The 23,301-nt window shown below is 56.8% G+C and overlaps 2 protein-coding genes across 4 annotated transcripts; both read right to left on the reverse strand.

The window, feature by feature from the left end:
• Positions 1–461: 461 nt before the first annotated feature.
• Positions 462–1,820, reverse strand: LRRC3 (leucine rich repeat containing 3). Its single transcript, XM_014870495.2, has one exon. It carries the CDS (start codon positions 1,818–1,820, stop codon positions 951–953), a length of 870 nt encoding a protein of 289 aa, XP_014725981.1. The 3' UTR covers positions 462–950.
• Positions 1,821–3,961: 2,141 nt separating this feature from the next.
• Positions 3,962–22,391, reverse strand: TRPM2 (transient receptor potential cation channel subfamily M member 2). 3 transcript variants are annotated; one of them, XM_014870396.2, is made up of 33 exons: positions 22,199–22,391; positions 20,703–20,969; positions 20,413–20,498; positions 19,800–19,968; positions 19,171–19,351; positions 18,616–18,782; positions 17,906–18,086; positions 17,255–17,316; positions 16,872–17,072; positions 16,457–16,559; positions 15,683–15,804; positions 14,392–14,742; positions 13,866–14,003; positions 13,129–13,258; positions 12,649–12,794; positions 12,420–12,532; positions 12,095–12,308; positions 11,410–11,528; positions 10,968–11,100; positions 10,661–10,832; positions 10,223–10,406; positions 9,873–10,051; positions 9,599–9,731; positions 9,067–9,154; positions 8,396–8,483; positions 7,950–8,089; positions 7,401–7,477; positions 7,211–7,312; positions 6,861–6,947; positions 6,618–6,723; positions 6,053–6,154; positions 5,466–5,582; positions 3,962–5,226 (listed from the first exon to the last, which is right to left on the reverse strand). In XM_014870396.2, exons 2-33 carry the CDS (start codon positions 20,895–20,897, stop codon positions 5,101–5,103), a joined length of 4,512 nt encoding a protein of 1,503 aa, XP_014725882.1. In that variant the 5' UTR covers positions 20,898–20,969; positions 22,199–22,391; the 3' UTR covers positions 3,962–5,100. The 3 variants fall into 3 exon arrangements, with proteins under 3 accessions (XP_014725882.1, XP_014725881.1, XP_088026731.1); XM_014870395.2 differs by having other exon boundaries at positions 12,095–12,311; XM_088170605.1 differs by lacking the exons at positions 19,800–19,968; positions 22,199–22,391 and having other exon boundaries at positions 12,095–12,311; positions 20,703–20,841.
• Between the last annotated feature and the right edge of the window lie 910 nt (positions 22,392–23,301).

The raw sequence follows: 23,301 nt of genomic DNA on the forward strand, positions 1-23,301 counted from the left end.
GGGGCACTCAGGAGGTGCCAGCCCCATCCAGAAGGGCTGGGTGGGGTCACAACCTGAGCCTTCCCAGGCTCCAGACCTGCAGGGTGAGCCTCTGCATCCCTCCCTCCTCTCCCTGTTCAGTGCAGCTGCAGCTGGCTCTGTCAGGAAGGACCATTTCTCCCTTGTGAAAAAAGGGAGAATTTGATTTGCTTCCATCACTGAGCTGTGAGTAGCAACTCTAATTCGGCCCTGAGGAAGGGCAAGATAAGGCAAGAGCAGCTGTATTTGGGCAGCTGGTCCCTGCTCAAGGCAGATTCAGCTGAGGGTGGGAGGGGATGGCACCTAATAGGAGTCATGCTGGTACATTGAATTTAGGCTGGTCTGCTTTGGGAGAGATTGAATTAGGATAAGCCCTCCAAGCACCAGAGCACCACCATCCTCCCTGAACACTCAGCTCCCAGCACAGCAGAAACCCTGAGGGCTTTTCCGAAGTGCAGGGCTTTATTGAGGAAAGGTTTTGGAGCTCCCCCCGCATTGCTGGAGGCAGAGGCTGCCAAGGTGCTGGGGGCCTTGGGAAGGATGCCCTTGGCCAAGCTGATACCTCACTGGAGCCAGGGTGAGGTGACCCCTCTGCACCCCAGGGACCTCCTGGCCCCACAGCTCATCTCTCCCTGCCAGGGAATTGCTCTGTCCAAACCACAAGCATGTGACTGGCGCTGCATTCCCTGCGAGCCCAGCTCTGGTGGGGAAAAGGGTCTGGCTGGGGATGTTTGTCCCCAGGAACCTGCTCTCCATGGACAGGCCCACATGGGGTGTCCCTGCCATCCCTCTCCTGTGCCGTTTGCTCACACTCAGTCCAGTGTCGCTGGGGAGGGGACATTGGTGGCACTTTGAAGAAAGCACTGAGGAGTCCCGCCAGGAAGCTTTGATGCCCAGCAGGAGGAGCAGGGCGCTGGCACCCCATCCCTGCACTACAGGGCGGTGCTGGCAGTCTCAGCACGGGGCTGGGCGCTGGGCAACGAGCTCAGGTAGTCCCGGTGCCTGCAGGAGTCCTCCCGGTTGTGGCGGACGTAGCAGACGACGTAGACGATGAGCATGGCGAACCAGGCGAACATGGCTACGAACATGGCCACGTCCATGGTCCTCTGGCGCACGCTGCAGAAGTTGACGCCGGCATCCAGGACCTGGAGCAGCGGCTTGCCCACGTACTCCTGCCGCGGGGCCGTGTGGCAGGTGATGTCCTGCACCGAGTCCAGGTCCAGCCGTGCCTCCCACAGCACCTCCTGCAGGGCACACTCGCAGTGCCAAGGGTTGTTGGCCAGCCGGAGCTTGGCGTTGAGTGCCAGCAGGGCCTCCTTGGGAATGCTGCGGATGCGGTTGCTGGAGAGGTCGAGGCTCCGCAGCCCGGCTGCCACGCCTTTGAAAGCTGCCCTGTCGATCTTCTCGATGGCATTCCTGGAGAGGTCAATCTCCTCCAGGTGGGACAGGTGCCTGAAGGCATTGCTGGGGATCCTGGTTATGCTGTTGGCATCCAGTTTGAGGAACACCACATCTCTGGGGATGTCCTTGGGGATCTCTTCCAGGTGCTGGGAGCTGCAGAGGACAGCCTTCGCTCCTGCCCGCTCCGTGCACTGGCAGCTGGGGGGGCAGGAGCTGCCCCAGGGGATGCAGAGCAGGAGGCAGAAGAAAGCCTGGGCCACGCTGGTGGCTGGCCCAGTGGTGGTGGTGAGGGTCATGGTGCAGCCAGCCGGCTCAGCATGGCCACTGGCAGCTCCCCGGGGGTGGCAGCAGCTCCTGGGCAGCAGGATGGCCCCTCGGCGCTCCTGCAAGGCCTCTCCCATCACTGGAGGGAAGCTGTGGGTGGAGGGGATATGACATGGCTTTATTTCCTGGAACACCGGGTATGGCTCATGTATGATGTGCCCTGCCAAAGGGGTGAGAGCCTGGGCTCATGAGAAAACAAGGTGGAGTGACAATGGCTATCTTTTCCAGGACAGCTTAATTTGGTTTGATCAGAAATAGAAACCCCAGCTCCCCTACCCCTGTCTCTGCAGAGACCACCCAGGTGGACAAAGGGAGCGGCAAGATGGGGTGTGGAGATGGGCCTGGGAGCCTCTGCCCCATCCTGCTGCCAGTTTCCAGGGGGGATGCAGTAGTTTGCTGCTGGAGAAGAGCAGCAGTAAATTCCTATCTCACCAGCCCTGAGTGTTTAAAAAAAATGATGAGTCAGACTCTAAGGACTGACTTAATCACTGCCAGGATTTTGAATAACAAGATGTGGAGTTCTTTTGCTTTCCTTTCCCTTCCCTTCTGGTCTGTGAGCTGGTTCCAAAGGTTTCACCAAATAAGTGTTTGGAGGTGAGTTTTTTTTTTAAAGTAAACAAAGAGCATGATTTGATAGCCTGACTCTGGGGGTGGGAGGTTGAGAGAGGAGCCACTGCCTAGCACAGTAAAAGGGATGATGTAAGAACGCCAAAGGACACCCCAGTGCTGCCAGGGGCAAGGCAGGAGGTGATGCAGGTGAACACCTTTCCTCTGCCTTTGGTGCTGCTCGTGTCTCTCCTGCTGCCTTGGACAGCCTGGGAGAAGAACATCCTCATAGAGGAGAGATCTGGCAGCCAAAGGAACCTTTCTCATGGGAATTAAATGTCCCATGTGATGTCATTATGGGCACCAAGTTGTTGTCCCTCTGCTACCAGAATCCTTTTGCTAATGGCTTTCTCCTGGTAAGAGCAGCATCCCTCAGGTGTGACCATCCTCAGGGTACCACAGAGGGATGCTCATAGCCGAGGGATGCTCATTCCTGAAGGATGCTGTCTGCAGCAGCCCTGCCCAGAGCTGTGGATTCTGCCCGGGGACATGAAGTTGAGCTTCTCGGGAATCCCTCTGGCCCTGCAAAATGTTCTGGGCTCGGACAGCTCTGACAGGGAACAAGGGCGCGTTATGCCATGCGGGTTCCCACCGTGTGGAAGGGCTCCGAGGGGCCCTCAGAAGTCGCAGGGACCGCGGGGCTGTGCGGGGGTGATGCTCCAGCCTGCTCTCCTGCCCTGCCCGGGGACAGGGAACCCGGCACTCCCAGCGCAGCACGACCGACCCCTCCCGCTGCCCCGGAGCCCGGGGGTCCCTTACCGGCTCGGCCAGGGCGGCTCTGCTTCGCTCCGGCTCTAGGTGCGGTGCCGGTGAGGGTTCGGTGCCGATGCGGTTCTGGAGCCGGTATTGTGCTGGTGTCGGTGTCGGTGTCGGTGCCGATCCCGCTCGGCCCCACCTGTTGCTGCGGCCGCTCCCGCGGCGCCCCGGGCCGGGCGGTCCCGGCGCGGCGGTCCCGGGCGGTGCGGGGGCGGTGCGGGAACGGGGGGCGGTACGGGAGCGAGGGCGGGGGGAACCAGGGCGATGGGACAGCCAGGCATCACCCCACGGGGCTGCGGGAGCCCCAGCGTGCAGAAATTAAGTGCTGCTAATGAGATTTCCGCAGTTCTTTGGAGGCTGCCGTGCGGGCTGCCAGTCTAGAAGTTTCATCAGCTGCTGTAAGGCACGATCTTCCCTCCCCGGGCAGGACACGGTCTGGACCTCCCCGGGCCCACGTGGGCTCTCAGTAGATGGTCTCCTGTCTCTCTCTGATGGAGACCAGGAGCAGACATCAAATTGTCCAGGAGCAATGGGAGAAGGTGCCGTGCCATCACTTTGGGATGCCCCCAAAGCAACAGCACAGCTCCCATATAAATTCTAAACAGATCAAGTCATCTCGAGTACCCTGATCTGCTGCAAGGTGTCCCATGGCAGGGACTTGAAATGAACTGGTTGTTAAAGCCCCTTCCAACCCAAACCGTTCTATGATTAAGCCATCACTGGAGATGAGTCCACAGGCAAAGTGAGTTTGTACAAGATTGGGGTGGGGATTGGGTTTATCCCAGACGTGTGCTCCAGGCATGGCCTCCAGGAACGGCCCCTGGTTAAACAGCTGTGAGACACCACCAGCCTGCAGTTGTTTAATACATGGTTTATTGAGCTGGGTTGAATACATTGCCAGACTGAGCCCCCTCCCCTTGCCAAACCCCAGTGCAGCACTGGTGAAACTGAAGTTGTGCTGTGGTGGCCACCAGTGTGGGATGAGCAGCCTTGGCTGGCCACTGTCTGATCTGCTGGGGGGGAACCGAAATCCCTTCCTGAGCAGTCCTAGGCATAACATGCCAGTGTGGGGCTCTTCTGGATGATCAAAAAATGTATCATTGTGCCTTGTTCACTCCACGGCAGGCAACAGAAAACATGAGTGAAAGACCCCTTAAAAGCAGGGATGTCTGGGGTTGACACACTGGTGTCCCTCTCTAGTTGCTATCTGCCCAAGGAACCACAGAGCATGGATCACCTGTGTCCCAGCAAGCTGCCACTTTCCATCCATGTGCACGAGGGGATGGGGACAGGCAGGTGACATTTAGCTGGGGCCTTGGCTGAGAGAGAGGAAGGACTTTTAGCTGCAAGCCAGGGCTCAGCATACACACGCAGGATCACATATCAGCTTGGGCCATGACAGGTGTGCAGAGCTATGAAACCATAGGTATAGAAGCCAGGAGCTGCTCACACCTCCAGAAGTGCTGGATCACAGCTGAGGACCATGTTGTTGGGTCTGAGGCAACCAGAGGTGTGGGTACAGCCACCACAGGAGTGACTCCAAGCCTTCTCCAGAGCAATCCTTTGGGATCTGTGGCAGTGGTGCTGCCAGGGCTCAGAGCAGGAGCAGGGAGCAGTGATGGATATTCTGGTGGAGGAGTAGCTGGGACTGGCGAGCCCCCAGTGCCCACCCTGGAGCCAGGAGCAGGGTGGAGTGGACACAAGGACCATCTCCCAGGAAAAGCCCTGTGGCTCTGTGTGGCCCAAACTCTGGGCTAGTGCTGTGGGCTGATGTGGAAGCACCGAGACACAAGCTGGGGCTGAACTCGGTGGCTCAGGTGACTGGGATGCACTGCCCAGGCAGCCCTTGCCCCCAGGGAGGGGACATTTTTCCTCCCAGAGACCTGCAATATACATTTAGAGAGGCACCCAGAGTACCTCAACTCCTGTGTTCTCCCAGGTAAGCTGGGGTGGAGCCAGAGCTGGTGTGGGGCAGCAGGAGCCCTGTGCACTGCCTCAGTAGTAGGCACCGAGGAGGGTTGAGACCTTGTGCAGGAGCTCCTTGTGGTTGGCGTGCAGGGGGATCCTCTTGTCCAGCACCTGCCAGCGGATGCACAGCTCTGGGTCACAGCCCTGGAGGAACTGCAAGGGGACAGATGTCACACATGGGCTGCTGGCCACGCTCAACAGCACCTCCAGTGCCCAGCCTCCCGCCCTTTCTTTTTGGGGCATACATTGAGGTGCCACCCCATGTTCATCCCCGTGCATCCCTCACTGCATGCAGCTGGAGAACCCCAGTGCTGTGGATATTTGGGTCTGGAGATCTGGTTCCTGTGCCCCAGGAATGACCTGGGTGACCCACAGGGGTGACAGCCCCTTACAGAATTCAGCCTCTTCATCTCCACATCGTTCTGGGTGTCGAAGTGCACGCTGATGGCCACTGTCTCCACCCAGGCATTGTCCGTGTTTCGTGGGTCGTCGAGGTACCCCTTGTGCACCTGTGCATGGAGATGCCACATGAGCAGCCCTCATCACCTCTCTGAGGGCACCCTGGGGTAGGTGGGCATCGCCCTGCAGGTCTTCTGCCCTGCTGGAGACCAGAGACCTGCTCCCACTGCAGCTGGAGCCATGGAGAGTCACGGCAGCAGGCACAGACACTGGGGTGGGCAGCCCTCCCCCAGGGTCTCTGGGCTGCTCCCTGACCCCCACACATGAATTATGGCACACCTTCACCTCCCTCAGTCCTTCCTCTCAGGTGGGAGCAATGGCCAAAAGGTGATACACCCTGCTCCTGTACCCTGGCCACCCCCGCGGCCCTGTGACACTGTGATGTCCCTGTGCGATGGTGATGTCCCCATGCGCCTGTACCACCTGTGTGTCGCTGTGCCAGGGTGATGCCCATGTGCCCCCACACCACTGAACCCTCGTGTGACCCCTGATACCACAGGGACACCCCTGTGCCTCCCACCTCAGTGCCTTGTTTCAGCAGGTTCTGGAACTGGGGCCAGAATTCCCGGCGCAGGATCCACTTGAGCTTCAGTGGCAGCGTCTCACCCGGCTCTAGTGACCCCTGTGCCAGAGCAGATGTCAGCCATGGGGCCTGCATGCCCCGGCCTCCCTCCCTGCCACCACTGCCACCAGGAAGATGCCACCAGATCTGCTGGTGCCTCCCATCGTCCCTCTCCTGCCCAAAGTTCTCAGCTCTGCCCAAGCTGATGTCTGAGTTTGCCTGATCCAATGTCTGCCAAAGGATGCTTTGCCAGTGGCTTAACAGGCTCACAGGAGGGATGGGAGGATGGAAGACATGGAAGGGGGAGGCAGGAGACAGCAGGTCAGGATGAGTGGGTGAGTGTAAGGAGATCACTGCTCTCACAGCAGGAGGGGCAGAGGAACCTCCTCAGCCACAGCTGTGACACACACCTGTGATTCCCCTTTTCTATGGGATTTCCTTCCTTCCTTCCTTCCTGATCCTTCCATCCCATCCCATCTCCTCAGCTCCTTCAGCATCAGCTCTGGTTCCTGCCAGCTCTTACCCCAGGCAGAGCCCAGACATCTGACAGAGGGTATTGGGCCACCAGGACTTCCAGCATCTTCTTCAGGCTCTTCCTTATAATGGACCCATCCAAATTCCTCCTCCAGCTGTGAGAGAGGCCCCTGTCATGCTGCAGCTGGACTTGGCTCCCCTCTGCCCAGCAGTGGTCACACTGGCAGTGTGGGGTTTGGCCAGGTGTCTGAGGTGACCCCATGCCCCCTGTTCTGGATCAGGACACACTCACCGGGTCACCACGGGGTGCAGGGCATGATTGGGCCCAAAGCAGTGCAGCCTCCCACGGCCTCGCAGCCCTGTCCTGCCCATGGGGTTCCTGCCAGGGTGAGAGTGAGGGGGCTGGGGCAGCACCAGACTCCCTCTGTGCACCCCTATAACACTTCCCTGCTGCATCCCACATCTTTTGGGGTGTTTTTGGGGGTGTCAGCCCTAAGGACAATGCATGCAATTATCCCTGTCCCACCATTAGCCATAGGAGAGTGGGAATGGGATGGATGTGCCCAGGCACCCCTGATCTCTCTGATCCCATGCTTTTCCTCCCAGTCAGCTTCCCAGCGAGGTGGTGGCAGTGGCACTCACAGAGGCAGCCCGTCCTGCACGGCGTAGAGCCCGTGGAAGCTCTGCCTGTCGATCAGCCCGTCCATGGTGTTGTAGTTGATCTTCAGGAGAGACTCCAAGGAGCTGCAGGGTGGGAGGCACCAGCAGGGAGAGCTGGCTGTGCTACCCAGGGAAGGGGTGGAGGATTGGGGAGCCGTGGGGGGAGACTCACAGGCTGAAGGGGTCCTGCACAGCCATGTCCTTGTGGTCAGCCGAGAAGGCAGGGGGGTCGTAGAGTGGGAAATCCACCTGCATGACACATGGCTGTGTCAGCCCCTCACAGCAGACAGGGACTGGGACCCCAGGGACACCTCATGGCCCAGTCTCTCCCTCTGCCTAGCTTGTGGCATCTCTCCCCAGGTGAAGCTCCAGGCTCTGCTGGGGGCTGAGCTCAGGGTCTCGTCTGGAGGGCTCACACCCCCATGGAAGCCAGTGCCAGATCCTGACCCTGAGCCTGTGCTTCAGGAAATGCAGAGGTGGGTGATTGCACCCTCTGTGTCCAACCAAGCATCCCCAGGCATTCCTGGCACTGCAGGTCCTAGCAGGAATGGTGCCCTCTTCTTTGGGGTCACTCAAGCAGTGACTCCGGGGAGCCTACGGTCCCAGAGCTGGGAAGAACAAGAGCTCTCCAATGGGATGCTGGGTTCCTCTTCCCATCACTGACAGGATATGCCTCAAGCCTCCTCCTCCCAGCCCCACTGCCCAGTGTCACAGCTCCTACCTCCCAGGGAACCTTCTCATCTGGCACAGGGAAGCGGAGGGTGTGAGACCCTGGGTACAGGAGGTTTCGGGCAAGCACATGGTGCGGGGGCTGGCTCTCCTCGTGTTTCCCTTGCAGGTCCATCTCCTTGGTGTCCAAGGCTTTGGAGGAGACACAGACAGCAGGGTCCCACAAAGCAGGGCACTAATCCGAGCTCTGTGGGCTGGGGCTCTGCTGAGGGAGCTGGCTGGGTCTCCCCATGGGGATGTTGATTCCCCTGGGGCTGTGGAACCTGGCTACCCTTCTGTCAAATCCTGGTTTAAATCCCAGGGAGGGTGGGAATAGACTCAGGAGGGGCTGGATGACCTCATGGGAGCACCAAACATCCCAGGACCCAAGGAACCTGTGCCTCACTGCTTGACAGAGGGGTGTGAGGGGCTGCTGGGGAGGAGTCGGGCTCTGCTTACCCACGGGTGGCACATCCTCGCCTGAGCTGAAGCCATTGCCCCGCAGTGCCTGCATCATCCACCTCAGGGCCTGGGCACTCTGATGCACCTGCAGGGCACAGGGGAGGGTCAGCCCCGGCCCCACTGCTCCCCAGGTACCAGGGGATCCAGCCCTGGCAGGAGGGACCGCTGCCCTTGGCACTGAGAGCCAGGGTCAGTGCATCACTGCTGGCAGCAGCGATCCTGGCTGTGTCCGGATGTTTGCCTTGGAAAACATTCTCCAGAAAAATATTTTTACAAAGCAGGTGGAAAAGGAGATGGAAACAGAATATGCCAAGGCTGGGCTGGCTCCCTGGGCACCCCACTACTGGTGCAGCTCCTGAGGGAGGGGACAGAGGGTCTCTGTCTCCAGGAGGTCTGGAGGACCCTCTCAGGCCAGGGAGAAGAGCTGGGTCAGCTGTAACTGTTTGGGTGAGTAGTGGAGGCATGGCCCTTCCCACCACTTCCCACCTGCATCCTGTTTACTGTGGAGTCAAACAGAACTTTTCCTATAGGCCTTTTCCCCTCAGAAGCTAATGGCACTCAAACTGTCCCAAAGGGTATTGATTCTGAGAGTTTGTGTTCTGGTTCAATTGATTCAGCCCCTGGGAAAATTTCACCTTTCTTGAGTTCTTGCCCTGGTTTTACCTCACCTGGTCCTCCAGAGAGCCCAATCTTTGCTCCACTACCCCCGTCCTCTTCACCCGGTCCAAGTCCAGCAGCTCTGCCAGGACATCAACCCTGGAGAGACAGTGCAGGTTGGAACACCCCCAGCAGCCACCCCTGCACTGATCCCTGTAGATACACTGATCTGGGAAAGCAGAAGCTTTCCCAGGAACTTGGAGGAAAACAGAAAGGAAAGAATTTTAAGCAATATGCACCTGTTACTCTTTACAGAATGTGTACCGTGAGAACTGTGCTGTTTGCAGTGAAAACATCTGTGCAAGAGGGGTTGCCTGCTCTGACCAATGAGCTGTATTCTATTCTTGGTTTAGTGATCTAGTGTATAGAAGGGAATCTAGTCTTACAATAAACTGTCCTTTTCCTATTTTGAGAAGAGACCGTGTCGCTGTTCCTTTCGCCGTTCCAAAGCTACCCTGATAACTAACAGCGACAGATCCCAACTCTTCTGTGCCCAGGACACCGAAGGACAGAAGGAACTTCCTTCCTCAGGAGAAACCGTACCTCTGTGCAATGTCCCGGATCATCTGCTCCGTGTTCTGCTTCTCCTGGCACTGCTGGTGCTGCAGGTAATTCTCCTTCAGGTACATCTCCCAGGAGAGAAGCGCAGCTTCTTCATTTTTCTCCAGCTTCTCCTCTGCCCAAGCAAGAGGATGGCAGTGCTGTCACATCTCTGGGCATCCCAAACCCCAGGATCACAGCTCAGCCCTGAGCCTCGGGGCACGGTGCCATGGCCTGAGGAGGGGGCACAGGGCAGGAGGGGGACGCTGGTCCTCACTGAGCTTGTGGTGCGTGGCTGGCTGGCGGAGCAGCCCCCGCCGGAGCAGGAGCTGCAGGTGGTTGAGCAGGATGAGGGGCGGGGGCGCGGGAGGGCGGCCGTGGTACTCCTCGATCAGGTCGTGCCGCTGGAACTTCCAGATCTGGTCCGTGTGCTCCTGCACCTGCTGGAAGGTGTAGCTGGGGCAGAGCCCAGGTGTCAGCCGCGCCGTGGGGACAAAGGGGCACGTCCTGTTTGAGGGGTGTCCCAGCTCTACCCAGCTCCCTCATCAGCCCTGACCTGCAACTTGATCTATAATCCCCAAGTGGGATCCCACTGCTTCCACCACATCTAGAGCCCCCCAGACTCACTTGAACATGGCAATGAGGAGGTTGAGGAGGAGGATGTTGGTGAAGAGCAGGTACAGGCACAGCAAGATGACCGTCAGCCATTCTGGGAAGATGGGTTTCTTGTTGTCTGCGTTTGTCTCTGGGCACTTGGGCTTGTAGGGGTCAGTCCCGTTGGGGCTGCACTGGTCAATGTTGAAGTTGACCCCTGTGGGAGAGCACAGTGTGACTCCATGGTGGCCAAACCTCAGGTCTTGGGGAGCACGTTCTGCTCTCAGAAAGGAGGCAGCATCCAGGGAGCTGAGCACCAGGCAGGGATGTGACCTCCATCAGCATCATCCCGGGTGCTCTGTTCACTGCCAGCTCTGTGGCACTTCCATGGGCCAGCATGGCATGAGTTTGGTACATCAGCTTTGTCACAGCCACCCTGCTGGTGCCACGTGCTGTCACAGGGTCCCTTACCATCGATGTAGGAGGGGATCTGCCCGAAGATGGTCAGGTAGGAATGGTAGACCACGCCACGGAAAAGCCACTCCACACGTTCCTCGTTGTGGATCAGGATAGCCTGCTTGGCCACCCCAAAGGACACCACCCACACTGCCAGCAGGAAGAGGAAGAAGAAGACATCCTTCATCTGCAAAGACAGAGGGGAAGGATGGCTGTATCCTGGAGCAAGCCCCACTCCAGGGTGGGGAACATGGGTGGCATATCCAGCTGCTCCAGCAGGACAGTCCAGCATCACCCCAGCAGGACATAGGGGAGCTCTCACCATGCGCTTCACGATGATGATCTTGGGCCCCAGAGTTTTACTGACTGTGAAAATGTGCATCAGGCGCAGGCAGAAAATGATAAAAGCCAGGGACAGTACGATGCGCCCAGGATACAAGGTGGATGGGATCAGCCTGGACATGGGAGAGAGGAAAGGAAACACCTCAGTGCCACCATAGAACCATATAGAATCATTTAGGTTGGAACAACTGAGAGGGAGGTGAGGCCCTGGCACAGGGTACCCAGAGAAGCTGTGGCTGCCCCTGGATCCCTGGAAGTGTCCCAGGCCAGGCTGGACAGGGCTTGGAGCAGCCTGGGACAGTGGAAGGTGTCCCTGCCCACGACAGGGGGTTGGAATGGGATGAGCTTTAAGGTCCTTTCCAACCCAATCCAGTCTGATATTCCATGATTCTATGGAAACACTGTTGAGGTTTGCAGCTCACCTGCAAGTCAGCCCTGCGATAAAGACGAGGATGGCACAGATATCCAGCTTATTCCAGAAGTCCTTGATGTACAGAGAAGCCATTTTCACAACCCCAAGTCCATCTGGATCATACAGCAGCTGTTGGGAAGACAAAAAGGGCTGGGTGTAAGATACCTGTGTGCCTCATAGTGGGGGGAGACCACACAGATCATCTGGCCATCACTGGGCACTCTCGCTGACCCAAAGGTGACCTGACCCCATGTGGTTTTCTCTAGGAGCATGGTGGGAGCATGGGGACATCTGGGAAGGAGTGTGGGGACACCTGGGATATTGGGGCTCTTCAGGCTGGAGGAGAAAGACACTGAAATGTTGAAGCAAAAGCTGAAAAAGCTCAAATGTCAAGCAAAACCTGGAAATCCTGCTGGGAATTCACCCAAAGGAAGAGCTCCCTCCCTCTCCTGAAATTCCCACAAGAGACACCTCCTGGGAAAAGCCCACCAGCCCTAGAGCATTTTCTTCTGCAAGCATACAGGGCCAAGGCAGATGCAGCCAAGGAGAATGCCTGGCCTCAGAGATGGGGGAATCTGGTGGTTCCACGTGCTGGGACCTCCGGGAATAGATGGTGACATGAGAAGCAGCACCAGGAGCACCCAGAGGGCTGTGTCCCCACCTCTGCCACCTCCCAGCCTCACACCTGCCCACACCTGGCGGGTCTCCTCGCACACCAGGGAGAAGAGCCAGAAGTAGATGAGGTATTCCCGCCAGGACGGCGTCGGCTGGAAGTCAACCATGAGGACGTAGGCGAAGAGCAGCAGGAAGGTGAAGTAAGAGAGGATGTTCATGAGGAAGATGACGATGGGTGCCGTGAAGAAGGCTCGGAGGCGGGCCAGGCAGCCCATGGGCTGCAGCCTCTTCTCCCTGCTGGGAGCAGGGATGGGTGTGAGCTCGGCAGCCTCCCCCAGGCAGCACAGGGTGAGGCTGGAGGAAAGCTCTGCCTCAGTGCCCGCGTGTCCCAGCTGCCAGAAGTACCTGAAGGTGATGAGGTTGGTGTAGAGCAGGGGGAAGAACAGCATGCACGTGATCACCCTCCACAGGCCATTGTCCACGGACAGCTTCCCCCACCAGACCTTGGTTAGAAAAGCCTGTGAAGAGGGAGAAAGGAGAGCTGGTTACAGAGGCCAAAGGCTACCCACCAGGAACTCTGGATCTTGGGGACACTTGGGCACATTCTTTCCAAGGACCGCTGCTGGGAGCCCACCTGGACACCCCCATGGGACACAAAATTCATGTTCTTGGCCTCCAACGCCAGCTGCAGGCAGGTTGTCTTCCCCCAGGCTTCAGAGACACGGGTGAGAAGCTTCTGGGCTCTCTCTTCATCCTTGCGGTAGCAGTCTGTGAACACACCTGGAAGGGCCAGCACCAGGAAGACAAGGCTGAGCTCTGGAGCCACAGAGTCACCCTTCTGAGCAGGATCAGGACATTGTACCATACCCTGCACTCCCACCACCGTGCAGGCACGGCCCTTGGAGCACAATGCCCAGCTGTGAGGATGGGACCCTCATTTCTCACCCCCCAGACATCTCCTGGGTAGAGCTCACCAGCACTGCAGGGTGCAGGAGCAGCTCTGGGGTACAGGAATGTCACAGGAGCAGCCCTGGGATTCAGGAGCAGCTCTGGGGTGCAGGAACAGCCCTGGGATTCAGGAGCAGCCCTGGGGTGCTGGTGCTCTCCTGCTCACCGATTGCCTTGTGCTCGTACTCCTCTGCCAGGGCCAGCATGTCATCCGTGGTGTCCGTGTCCTCCTCCTCCTTGGCCAGCTCCTTCAGGATTTTGCTGCAGGCCAGTGCAGCTGCCATGCAGTCCTGGCTCTGGCACAGAAGAGGATAAGGAAAGCATGGACGCTCTGTCTGACAAGTTCCAGAAGTCCTGACAAGCCCTCCCCAGCTCCCACGGGAAGGAAGGAGGGTGTCCCAAACACATCAGTGCTCAGGATGGACAGCTTGCCATGGCAAGGGCTGAGCCAAGCTCACCTGTGGATAACCCACTGCTATGAGGAATATGGGAACAAGCCTGCCCTCTCTCTGGGATGCCTTGGCTGATGGACAGAGTGACTCCTTGGCATGTTCACTGTGCCACCAGCTACACTGCCTCTTGTCCTGCAATGCTGTTTATGAGTAGAAGCCTTCTCCACTCTAGCTGCAGTGTCTCTGTGGGCTCTTTCAGCCTGACTTCTGGCTCTGCACATCCCCTCTACCTGTTTTAGCCAGGAAGGGAGGGATCTGCCCTCATGGTGTGGCTGGGGATGGACATTAAGTGCCCTCAGGCTGGCTAGCTGGCTCCTGTTTGGCTGAGTCAGGCTCAGGACAGCTCTCCCACTACCCCAAATCCCAGCAGGTTCCACTGTTCCCCTTGGGGCTGCGAGGTTTGGCTCCATATGAACCCCTCAGCTGTGGCCAGAGCTCTGGGCTGTGATACCTGGGCCCAGATGATTTCTGCCAGCTCCCTGCGGTTCTGGACCACGGCCCAGATGAGCAGGTCCCGGACAGGGTCCATGGTGAAGGTGACTCGGCCAGCAGAGCGTTTGTAGAGGGAGCGAAGACTCGAGCCCTGCACCTGCAAGGTGTGCAATGCTCAGACCTGCTCACTCAGCACCACTCAAACCCCTGGTGCTGCCTCCACCTCCCATGGAAAGGACTTTGCCCAGACAGAGGAGTGGCCAAGACTGGATTCATCCTGCAAATTTCACTTTTTCTAGGGCTGGGATCAGGTGGAGCTGTGCACCCACCCCACCAGGTCCTGCCCACCAGCATCACACATGTAGGAAGGTGGAGTTGCACCTGGAATGCAGGGCAGACGACTTGGACAGGACTTTAAGGCACTTTCAGTACCATTTTTGAGCAGACAAGAGGGCAAACACCCAGCTGCATCCTCCAGGACAGCTCCCTGGGGCAGTGTCCCCTCCCTGCTGCCACCCTGCCATCGGTACCCTGGAGATGCTCACGTTCAGCTTGATGTGCGGGACGGGGATGGAGAGGCGGGGCCGCTCCGTGTGCTTGGGTTTGGGGTAGAGCGGCTGCGTGGAGCAGCCCAGCAGCTCCCGCAGCACCTGGGACACGTGGTGCATCTGCAGCCTTGGCATTTTGGAGCCAGCTGTGTGTTCTCTCTCCTCCAGCAGCACCTTCTGCAGCTTGCTGTGGAACAGGCACGATGGGGCCAGGTTGTCGTAGAGGTAAACCAGGGTGTCCCAGGTGACAAAATCCTTGAGACGCACTCCCTGCTCCAGGAACAGCTTCACAAACTCCGGTTTGTTGGAAATCAGGGCAGCTGCCATCACAGGGTGGAGATCTGAGGGCTGGCAGGCCAGACAGAGGCAGAGGTGAGGGGCTGTGTGGTCTCAGAGCAGGACCATGCTCCTCACTTGGGGGAGATTTTATCCCTGAGTACATGAGGAGTCTTTGGATGTGAGAGAGCATGTGGCATGCACTGAAATTGTGGGACATTCCCAGGGGGTTAGAAGAAGGAACTCTTCTCTGGCAGTGGAGCCCTCTGCCCCCTTGGCTGCTGGGCAGAGGGATGGGTAGGGTAGAGACCACCTGTCCCATGTTCATGAATATCATAAAATCACAGGACAGTTTGGGTTGGGAACTCATCTCATCCCAGTCCCTTGCCAGGGGCAGGAACACCTTGTCCAGGTTGCCAGCTTGGCCTTCAACATTTCCAGGGATGGGGCATATATCCTCAAATGCTTCACTTTTGGGTTCTTAGCTCCCACCAGCCCTTCCCAGTCTCATCAAAGGTGTGTGAGCTGGCGGAACCCAAACTGTTGACTGAAACAGGAAAATCCCTTCCAAGGTCCACAGCCCCATCAGAAAGGACAGACCACCCTTCTCAGCCTTTACTTCTCAACAGCAGAATCAGGCATGGGATGGACCCTGCCTCACTCTGTAATAGGATATGAGCAGGGAAGTGTCAGGCTGGGTGAGATGGGTGTAGAGACAAATTGCCATTTGAGCAGTGACCACAGGGAAGAGCTGTCAAGAGGTATTTTAGGTTCTAGGTAGGTCTTTAAAAACACAGGTTTTAAATAAAAAACCAGTTCTCTTTGTGTGTGCTTTGGGTGTTTGAGAGCATTTTTGTAGAGCACGTCCTCTTAGTGCACTGGGAGTTCAGGGTCCAGGAGAAATCCCTTTAAAACTCTCCCCAGGCACAGCCAAGGTGAGAAGTGCCCTCCATATCCACAGGCCTGGCAAGCTGTAAGCCTGAGCAGACAAGCAGCACAGGTTTGGCCATACCTTCCAGTCGTGGTCATCTGTGAAGATCTCACTTCGGGCAATGTCCACCCTGTTCCAGGCCACAGCCAACTTCAGCTGGTGGTCCCAGTTCTCACGACCAAAGTGGTCCTGGTTTCGGGATGCTGCATGCAAAGCACACGTGTTAGAATAGGATCAGCCAGGGAGGAGATACCACGTGGAAACCTCCTTGGATGTGTGCCCCTTTGTGATGCCTTAAGGTTTAGCTTTCATATTTTCCAGATTCTGTACTGCATTAGTAAATAACTGAACTTCATATAAAGTGTTACAAGTTCTCCTCACAGCTCAGGCACACAAAACAATCCTCTTCCAGCCCAGAACCAAGGACACCATTGCAGCTTCAGGCCCAAAAAGTGCAAAGAGCAGGGAATTGAGGAGAGAATCTGGGAGGATGGGACTGCACAACCTGGAGCTGGAATTGGACAATGAACCCAATATGGAAATGGAGCAAAACTTGTAAAAATGTGAAAACTCCTGCCCCAGGGTCCATCTTGGCTGTAGCCTTGGCCAGGCTCTTGCACTGCCCAAGGTGAATCCTTTGAAGGCCTTTTAATAAATCCCTGCTTTATTCCTTTAGCACTGTCCAGCCTCTGTTCCAGGGAGCCTCCCAAGGCATCACTTGGATAATGATCTCTCCCCAGTTACAAGGTTTGGGGACTTCTTTGGTGACCCCATAAGTCAAGCAGTGGGAGGAGGTGACTTGACCCCCATCCTGTTCACTTTGCCCCATGCTCCAGGGAGGCCCCCACCCCTCACCTTTGAAGAGGGCCTGGAGGATGGCCACATCCACGTCCTGCTGGCCATATTTGCCCTCTCTGAAGACAGTCAGGAGCTGCCTGCTCCTCACTATGTCTTGGATCTACAAGGAGAGCCATGGGCAAGCAATGAGCAGCAGCATCTCCTCCCTGCTGCTCCCCACTGTGCAGAGCAATTCCTCCCTCCCCTCTGTCACCTGCAGAACCCCTGTGCTGTGTTCTTCCATCATGGGCTGGTCACAAACACTCCCTCCCTGCCCAAAGGGAGCCCTTGGGGTGCCCACCAGGACAAGGATGAGGATGGCTGGGGGCAGATGAGGCTCAGACTTCCCGTTGGGACCCTTGCTGCTCACAGGCCAGCACCCCCGGGACCTCTTTGGTCTCCCAAAGCTCAGAGGAGCCTGCAAGGGACTCACCTTCTTGGTCCACTCCACCAGCTTGCTCTCGGTGAAGAGCTCATAGGTGTCCTGGAAGAGGACACTCAGTTTCTTCTGGATCAGGGCCATGGTGATCTTGGCCACGGGCAGGTTGGCCACCTGGGCGATGACATCGGCCACGCGCCCAGAGCCTTCCACGATCACACACGGGGTCCCATTGGTGATGGCATTGTAGATGGTCTGCACAGAGCTGGAGGTTGGTCTGCATCCCACCCAGACACCTGCACACCCTCTCTGAGCCTGGGACCCGGCTGCTGCTCCCAGTGCTCCTGTCGGTGTGGCCCCACGGAGAGCAGCACCCCGGGAAGGAGCTGTCCCTCCTTAGCCCCCCCTCCCTCAGCTTGCCACAAGCAGTTCCTTACATCAAGAGTCCCAGGGCCTCCTTCCAGCACCACACACACAATGGGGATCTTGATGGCAACACCTGCAGGGAAGCAGAATCCAGGGTCACTTTCCCATAGGGCTGATTTCCCCCCACACGGTCTCCTCGGGGTGGTGGAGTGTGCAAGGCAAGGTGGGAGCACTGTCCCTGACATGGAGAGGCTTCAGGAGAGAGGAGGGAAACCATGCCCAGTGATTGTCTGCCATGGCAGGTCAGACACATGGTGGGATTTTTGGGGGTGTTCTGTGCGGGGCCAGGAGTTGGACTTGAGGGTCCTTATGGGTCTCTTCCAGCTCAGGGGGTTCTGTGAGCACATGTGTGCATGTGTCATGACAGGAGACCTCTGGAAGCTCCCTTGGGACCTGGCCCTTTGGGAAAAATGACTTTTCCTGATCAGCTCAGCATCACAAGGTCTGAGGACTCCTTTAGTGATCCCATAAGTCTGGCAAAGAAACATTCTCTGATCTGTGTTGTGGAGGAACCAGGTTCCACATTTATCATGGCAATACTCTCAGACCCTGTGCCTGGATCCTCTGGGGAAGCCACAGCCTCTTGCTGGAGCCCAGGAAGGAAATCCATTCCAGGGAGATGGCCCATCCCTGCCTCAGGCCAGGCTGTGTGTTGCCATTACCTCCTTTCACCTTGGTCTGCTCTGAAATGAACTTCTCCAGCCTGGTCCTCAGGGGGATTTCCACCCCGTACCTCCCGTGGGTCCCGTCATCCACCAGGATGAAGTGGGAGTGGTTGCTGTCCAGGCAGGACAGGCTGCCTTGGTTCTCCTCATCCAGCACATACTCAGCAGGAAAGCCCCCCTGTAAGGTGCAGCAGGAGACACTCTGGGAGAAGCCTGGCAGAGGAGCAGCAGATAGCCAAAGTAACCAGCACGTGGGGCCAGGAATGGGCCAGCACATGGGGACAGTCTGGCCAAACTGTCCCTGTGCCCCCACAATGCTCACGTCAGCCTTGCCCCATGCTCCACTGGCCCTCACACCCACAAGAGTCCTCCCAAGAGAAGCACAGAACCTCCTCAAGACACTAGGTAGGGTGGAGGGGCTTGGGACCATGCCTGGAAGAGCTCAAGGCCAGGTTGGACGGTTCTTGGAGCAGCCTGGTCTAATGAAAGGTTCCCTGCCCATGGCAGAGAGTGGAACAAGGTGAGCCTTAAGGTTCCTTCCAACCCAAACCATTCTAAAGTTCTGTGACCATCACTTCGGGTATACAGTTGGGTTTTCCAGGGCTGGGACATCTAGAAGCACCTGTTCCCACCATAGTCCTTTTCAGGAGTTCCCTGGCAGCCCAGGCACGAGCAAAGCAATGCCCTGTCCAGCCCTCCTGGCTCACCATGGGGCAGACGAGGCTCTCCCGGTTGTACACGGTCCCCCAGGTGGCAATGCCAATGGTGACAATCTCGCCCTCCTTGTGGCTGCAGCTCAGGATGAAGTCTCTCACTGCCTCTCCCACCTGTTTCATCACACCAGCGTGCGACCCCCCTGTGATGATCCAGGCTCCTGGGGGTCACAGAGGGACGTGGGAAGGGAGAGGCTCTGCCCACAGCAATCTCCCCCAAATGGCTGTGGGTCTCTGGGGTGCTCCATCCCCCAGAAGATGTTTCTTCCCTGCCCTGGCAGCACAGGCAATGCCTTCTTCAGCACCACTTTGAGTCCAGCTCCTTCTAGAACCTGAGCAGGAGCAGCCCACCCCTGGTGATTGTGGTCCAGGTAAGACCTACAGGTCTCCTAGAACAGCTCAGCATCACCAGAACAGCCCAACTTACTGAACCTGGGATGGCCAGGTGAAAATGCAGGGAGACTCTCTGCATCCAGATGACCTTTAAAAGTCCCTTTCAACCCAAACTATTCTATAATTCCGTGATTTTATTATTCTGTGTTCTCTTACCTGTGGTCTGGGCCACCTTGACTAGCCCTTGCCGGAAGATGTTCTTCAGCCTCGGCTTCATGACGAAGTTTTTGGCTCCCCCGGTGACTGAGATGAGCAGGTTGGGTGCATCGAGGCCCCAGTGCTGTGTCATGAGGTGGTAGATGACCCGGGGAGGGGTATCCGAGGAGACACGCACATACTGCAGAAAAAGGGATCATGCACACACTTTGGGTATAAACAATGGGGTCAGGGTAACGGGAAACCTCCAACACAATTCCTCCTGTCCCACCCGAGAGGCTTCCCTGCACCATTCTGCAGCAGTCACGGTGCTGCTGGTCCAGGTCTTTGTCCATGACTCTATTCCCATTCGCTTTCCTGGGAACAAACGTTCCCCAGACAAATCTAAGGGCAAGGACAGGGAACAGCCACTCCTTGAATCATGAGTCTTGTGGTTTCAGGAAGGGCTTAGGGCTGAGAGGAGGGGTCCTGTCTCAACCTCTCCACCATCTGAGTCACTGTTGCCTTGGGGGCAATTCCACCCTTTCCCAATGCCCTCTCATTCAGGAGGGAAATACTCCCATGCATCTGTCATGGCAAGAGCCAAACACTGGCTCCCCACAGACGGGACAAACTGATCACCAGATCACCTTCCCTGTCTTCTGTCCCAGCCCTGTGAAGCGGATATCACCGAAGGCATCCGTTGGCATTTCCTGGATGTGCCTGCTGGGATCCCATTCCTTCCCCAGGAAGATGGGAGGTTTGGCAGCATCATCCAGGTGCTGTTCCCTGAGATAGCCACACTCACACACAATCCTCCTGAAAAACACACCCACAGCTTCATTGAGAACAGCTGAAACCTGAGAGGCAAAGCCCAGCCTCAGCCCGGGCAGGAGGTGCTGCTCTCCTCAGGAACAACATCTCCCACCCAGCTGCTCCTCCAGCTCAGAACTTGTGTAGAAACAAGAGTAATGCTTGGGGGGAAATTAAGAGGAAAAAAAAAGCCAAACATTTCCACCGGTAGGGATTTAGGACAGAAATATTTGGAATGGCAATGACTGCCTGCAAAAGCATTGGAAATGTTTTTCACTGGGACATAGAGTTTCAGCCGTTTGATAACCCACTACATGAGGAAGAACAAGTTAAAAACAGGGTTTTGAATCCCTGTGACAGAAAGATGGGATTTTCTGGTGCTGTATCTTTGCCACCAACCCTCACTTCTGCTCTCTTGAAGGGGAGGGAAGGAAGGAGTGTCTGACTTACCCAGAATCTGATGTCTGGGAGCTTTCCACAAAATAGGTGCATTCCTTCTTTCGGATGTTTTCAGGAATCCAGGAGATGAGATTTTCCTGATGGAGCAAGAAAAGCAGCAAGGGGTCAGGGTTTCTGGAAAGGGCCAAAAGTTATGCCAGGGGCCAGATACCATGGTGATGGGAGCACATCTTTGGATGTGAAGGATGGAAGCTCCATCACATTAATGAGTTAATGAGTGCACTAACACTGTTTCATGTGTGTGCCCGACCGTCCCCTCTTGCAGCACCTCCTGAACTTGCCTTTTCATTGCTGCCAGTGGGGAAATGCGCCTTCCTCCTGCTCTTTGAGACGCTGCTGCTGCTCTGCTGCAGGTTGGGGACCACCTCGAAGTCACTCATCTTCCTGGGGTGTGTGGCAGGGTCATCTCCCCTCTCGGGGCACACCTTGTTCAGTTCCGAGGGGAGCACCTTGGCGCACCGGCCCCGCGCTGACATGGCTCCTGTGTCTGGTGCTTCTCAGCCTCCTTCCTCCTGTTCCTAGGCTGCGAGCTCCTGAACATCCCCATCCTGAGGGCAGTGGAACAGAATCAGAAAATCCCAGAACGGTTTGGATCGGGAGGGCTCTTAAATTCATCTCCTTCCACCCCCTTACCTAGGGCAGGGACATCTTCCCTAGACCAGGTTTCTCCAAGCCCCGTCCAGCCTTCCAAGAAAAAAGGATGCCCATGAACTAAGAGCACTGAGGTGCTCCATCCATCATTTCCTGGGTGGAGATTGGTCCATGGGAGACCTGCCATCCCTTCAGCATGCCCCACGCTTCCCCAGGGAAGCCCATCAATGTCCACAAAGTGCCCTGCCACTTTCAGCCTGAGCTCTCCTCACCTGCTCTCCCCTGCAGGCAGCTGGGATATTTCTGGCAGCAGGGAGAGAAACTAGGTCTCCTGTGTGAGCAGCCTGAGCATGGCCCTGCATGGGAAATCCGGGAATACGGACAGGCTTGCTGCAGAGACGGGGTTCCCCTCTGTGGAGGAGTCCTGTGTCCCCTGCAAAGGTGCCCTGAGAGCCCCAAGATGCACATGGGCTTGCTGCAAAACTCCTGAACCCCCCCTGAACACTCACAGCCCTCTTTGCTGAGATGGGAGAGCTGCTGGAGCAAAGGTGGAAAAGCTCCTGGGTGTCTCTGGAGCCCGAGGGGGATGGTGCCCTCTCAGGAGAGCTGGGATTAGGTAATGGAGGAAGCACTGGACACGGGTGATGCTCTGTGGGGTCTGTGTTTAAGGAGGATTTTGTCTGCTTTCGTTAAGCCAAATCCTGCATTTCACCCAAGGGTGGGGAGTCCTTGTGGGGACAAGGAGTGCTGATTCCAAATCATGGAGCAGCAAGGAAAAGTTATTTTATCAGCCTCCCTCCTGGGATCTATGACCTTGGGAGGCAGATTTTGGCAGACCGGATTTCTGCATCAGCACAACCCCCAGCAGATCTGATTTTTGGAGAAGGAGCAGTTGAAATAAGGTCAAATACACTCTTAATTCTTGTTCGTGGCCCCACAAGGCTCGTGGGGGCTTGGGACATGGCCACAAGCAACTTATGAGCCTGTGCAGGAAGAGCTCCCACCCTCCAGCACCTGGAATACCTGTCCTTAAGGGCTCGGCGACAAGGACAGAGCCTCTCTTGCGGCACACCTCCCGGTTTGAGGGGTCCCTCGGTGGCACGGGGTGGTCACAGCACCCACCGGGACGGAATGCCAGGCTGAACCCTGCCCGTGAACCTGCCCACCCCAGCTCGGCCGCCCGTACCTTCCCTGCCGCATCCTCCGGCCGCATCCCCGGCTCCTCCGCTCCGTGCCCGCCACACGCAGGGATTCAGCCCCGTGTCCCTGCGCTCCGGAGGGTCATTTTGTCACCGGAGACACAGGCGATGAGCGGAGAATGGGGCAGAGCTGCCTGCAGAGAGGAGGAGGAGGCAGTCGGCTGGCAGCTTCCCAGCGAATGAGGCTGCAGGAGCGATCCGTGCCGAGGAGCTGCAGCGCCCAGCGCCGGGCGCTCCCGGCTGTGCTGGAGTGGCTGAGTCACCGTGGCATTCCCGCAGTCCCACTGCCACAGCCCCACGCGGGACAGGGCGCTCGCACCTCTGGCCAGATGTCAGGATGCGATTTCTGAGGTTGTTAGAAACGTCTCTGCCCCAATTAAAGTGCGGACCAGACCATACGGCAGTGACAATGGTATGGGTTTTATTTGAGAGTAAATATGGGGGGTGGAGAGAGAGAAATAGGAAATAGGTGGGGGGGACAGCAAGAGAGTGACAGGGACAGAGTAAGAACAACATCACCACTCCGTGCATCCCAACAATGTTCATTGATCCTCTCCAGCTGGTGTTCTTGTTGGATCAGCATTACACTTAAGAGTCATGAAAATCTAGTTATTAGATTAAAAGTATAAATAAATAATATAAGTAATAATTCTCTATTGAACAGTTTAGCTCTAAGAAACCTTGTAGCAGCTGGATCCTCCTCAATTCTAGCAGGTAGCTAGAAGTGCTGCTGAATGCTCTGTACTTTCTAATAAGATTTAATAAACAACCAAACCTGAACACAAGAAAATCCATTTCCATCATGTATTTGTTAATCCTGGCTCTGAGTGAAGGCAGAAAAGACTATAACAAACCACTAATTAAGTGGTGCAAAACTCCCACCATTGTTACAGTGAAAGTCCCCTCAAAAAGGATACAATCTGATGGGTTAATAAACACTCAGGCCAGGCAGGAAAATCCAGGCACCTCCCTGGGGGGCAGAGGGGGAATTTGCCATTGTCTCTTACAGCAGACTGGGTTTGTTGCATCCCGTGCAGTCCTGTGGTGCAAGGCTTCAGAAATGACTCTGGGAGCACCTTGGGGGTCTTTG

The sequence above is a fragment of the Sturnus vulgaris genome, chromosome 10, assembly GCF_052056855.1.
Source record: "Sturnus vulgaris isolate bStuVul1 chromosome 10, bStuVul1.hap1, whole genome shotgun sequence".
In the NCBI taxonomy this organism is placed as follows: domain Eukaryota; kingdom Metazoa; phylum Chordata; class Aves; order Passeriformes; family Sturnidae; genus Sturnus; species Sturnus vulgaris.

Coding starts and splice junctions, on each gene's coding strand:
- TRPM2 (XM_014870395.2), bottom strand. CDS start 20,897: ATGTCAGCGCGGGGCCGGTGCGCCAAGGTGCTCCCCTCGGAACTGAAC. Junction 19,352..19,799: donor TGGGACAGAAGACAGGGAAG/GTGATCTGGTGA, acceptor CTTTTTCTGCAG/TATGTGCGTGTCTCCTCGGA. Junction 17,073..17,254: donor GAGGCCCTGGGACTCTTGAT/GTAAGGAACTGC, acceptor AGCTCTGTGCAG/ACCATCTACAATGCCATCAC.
- LRRC3 (XM_014870495.2), bottom strand. CDS start 1,820: ATGGGAGAGGCCTTGCAGGAGCGCCGAGGGGCCATCCTGCTGCCCAGG.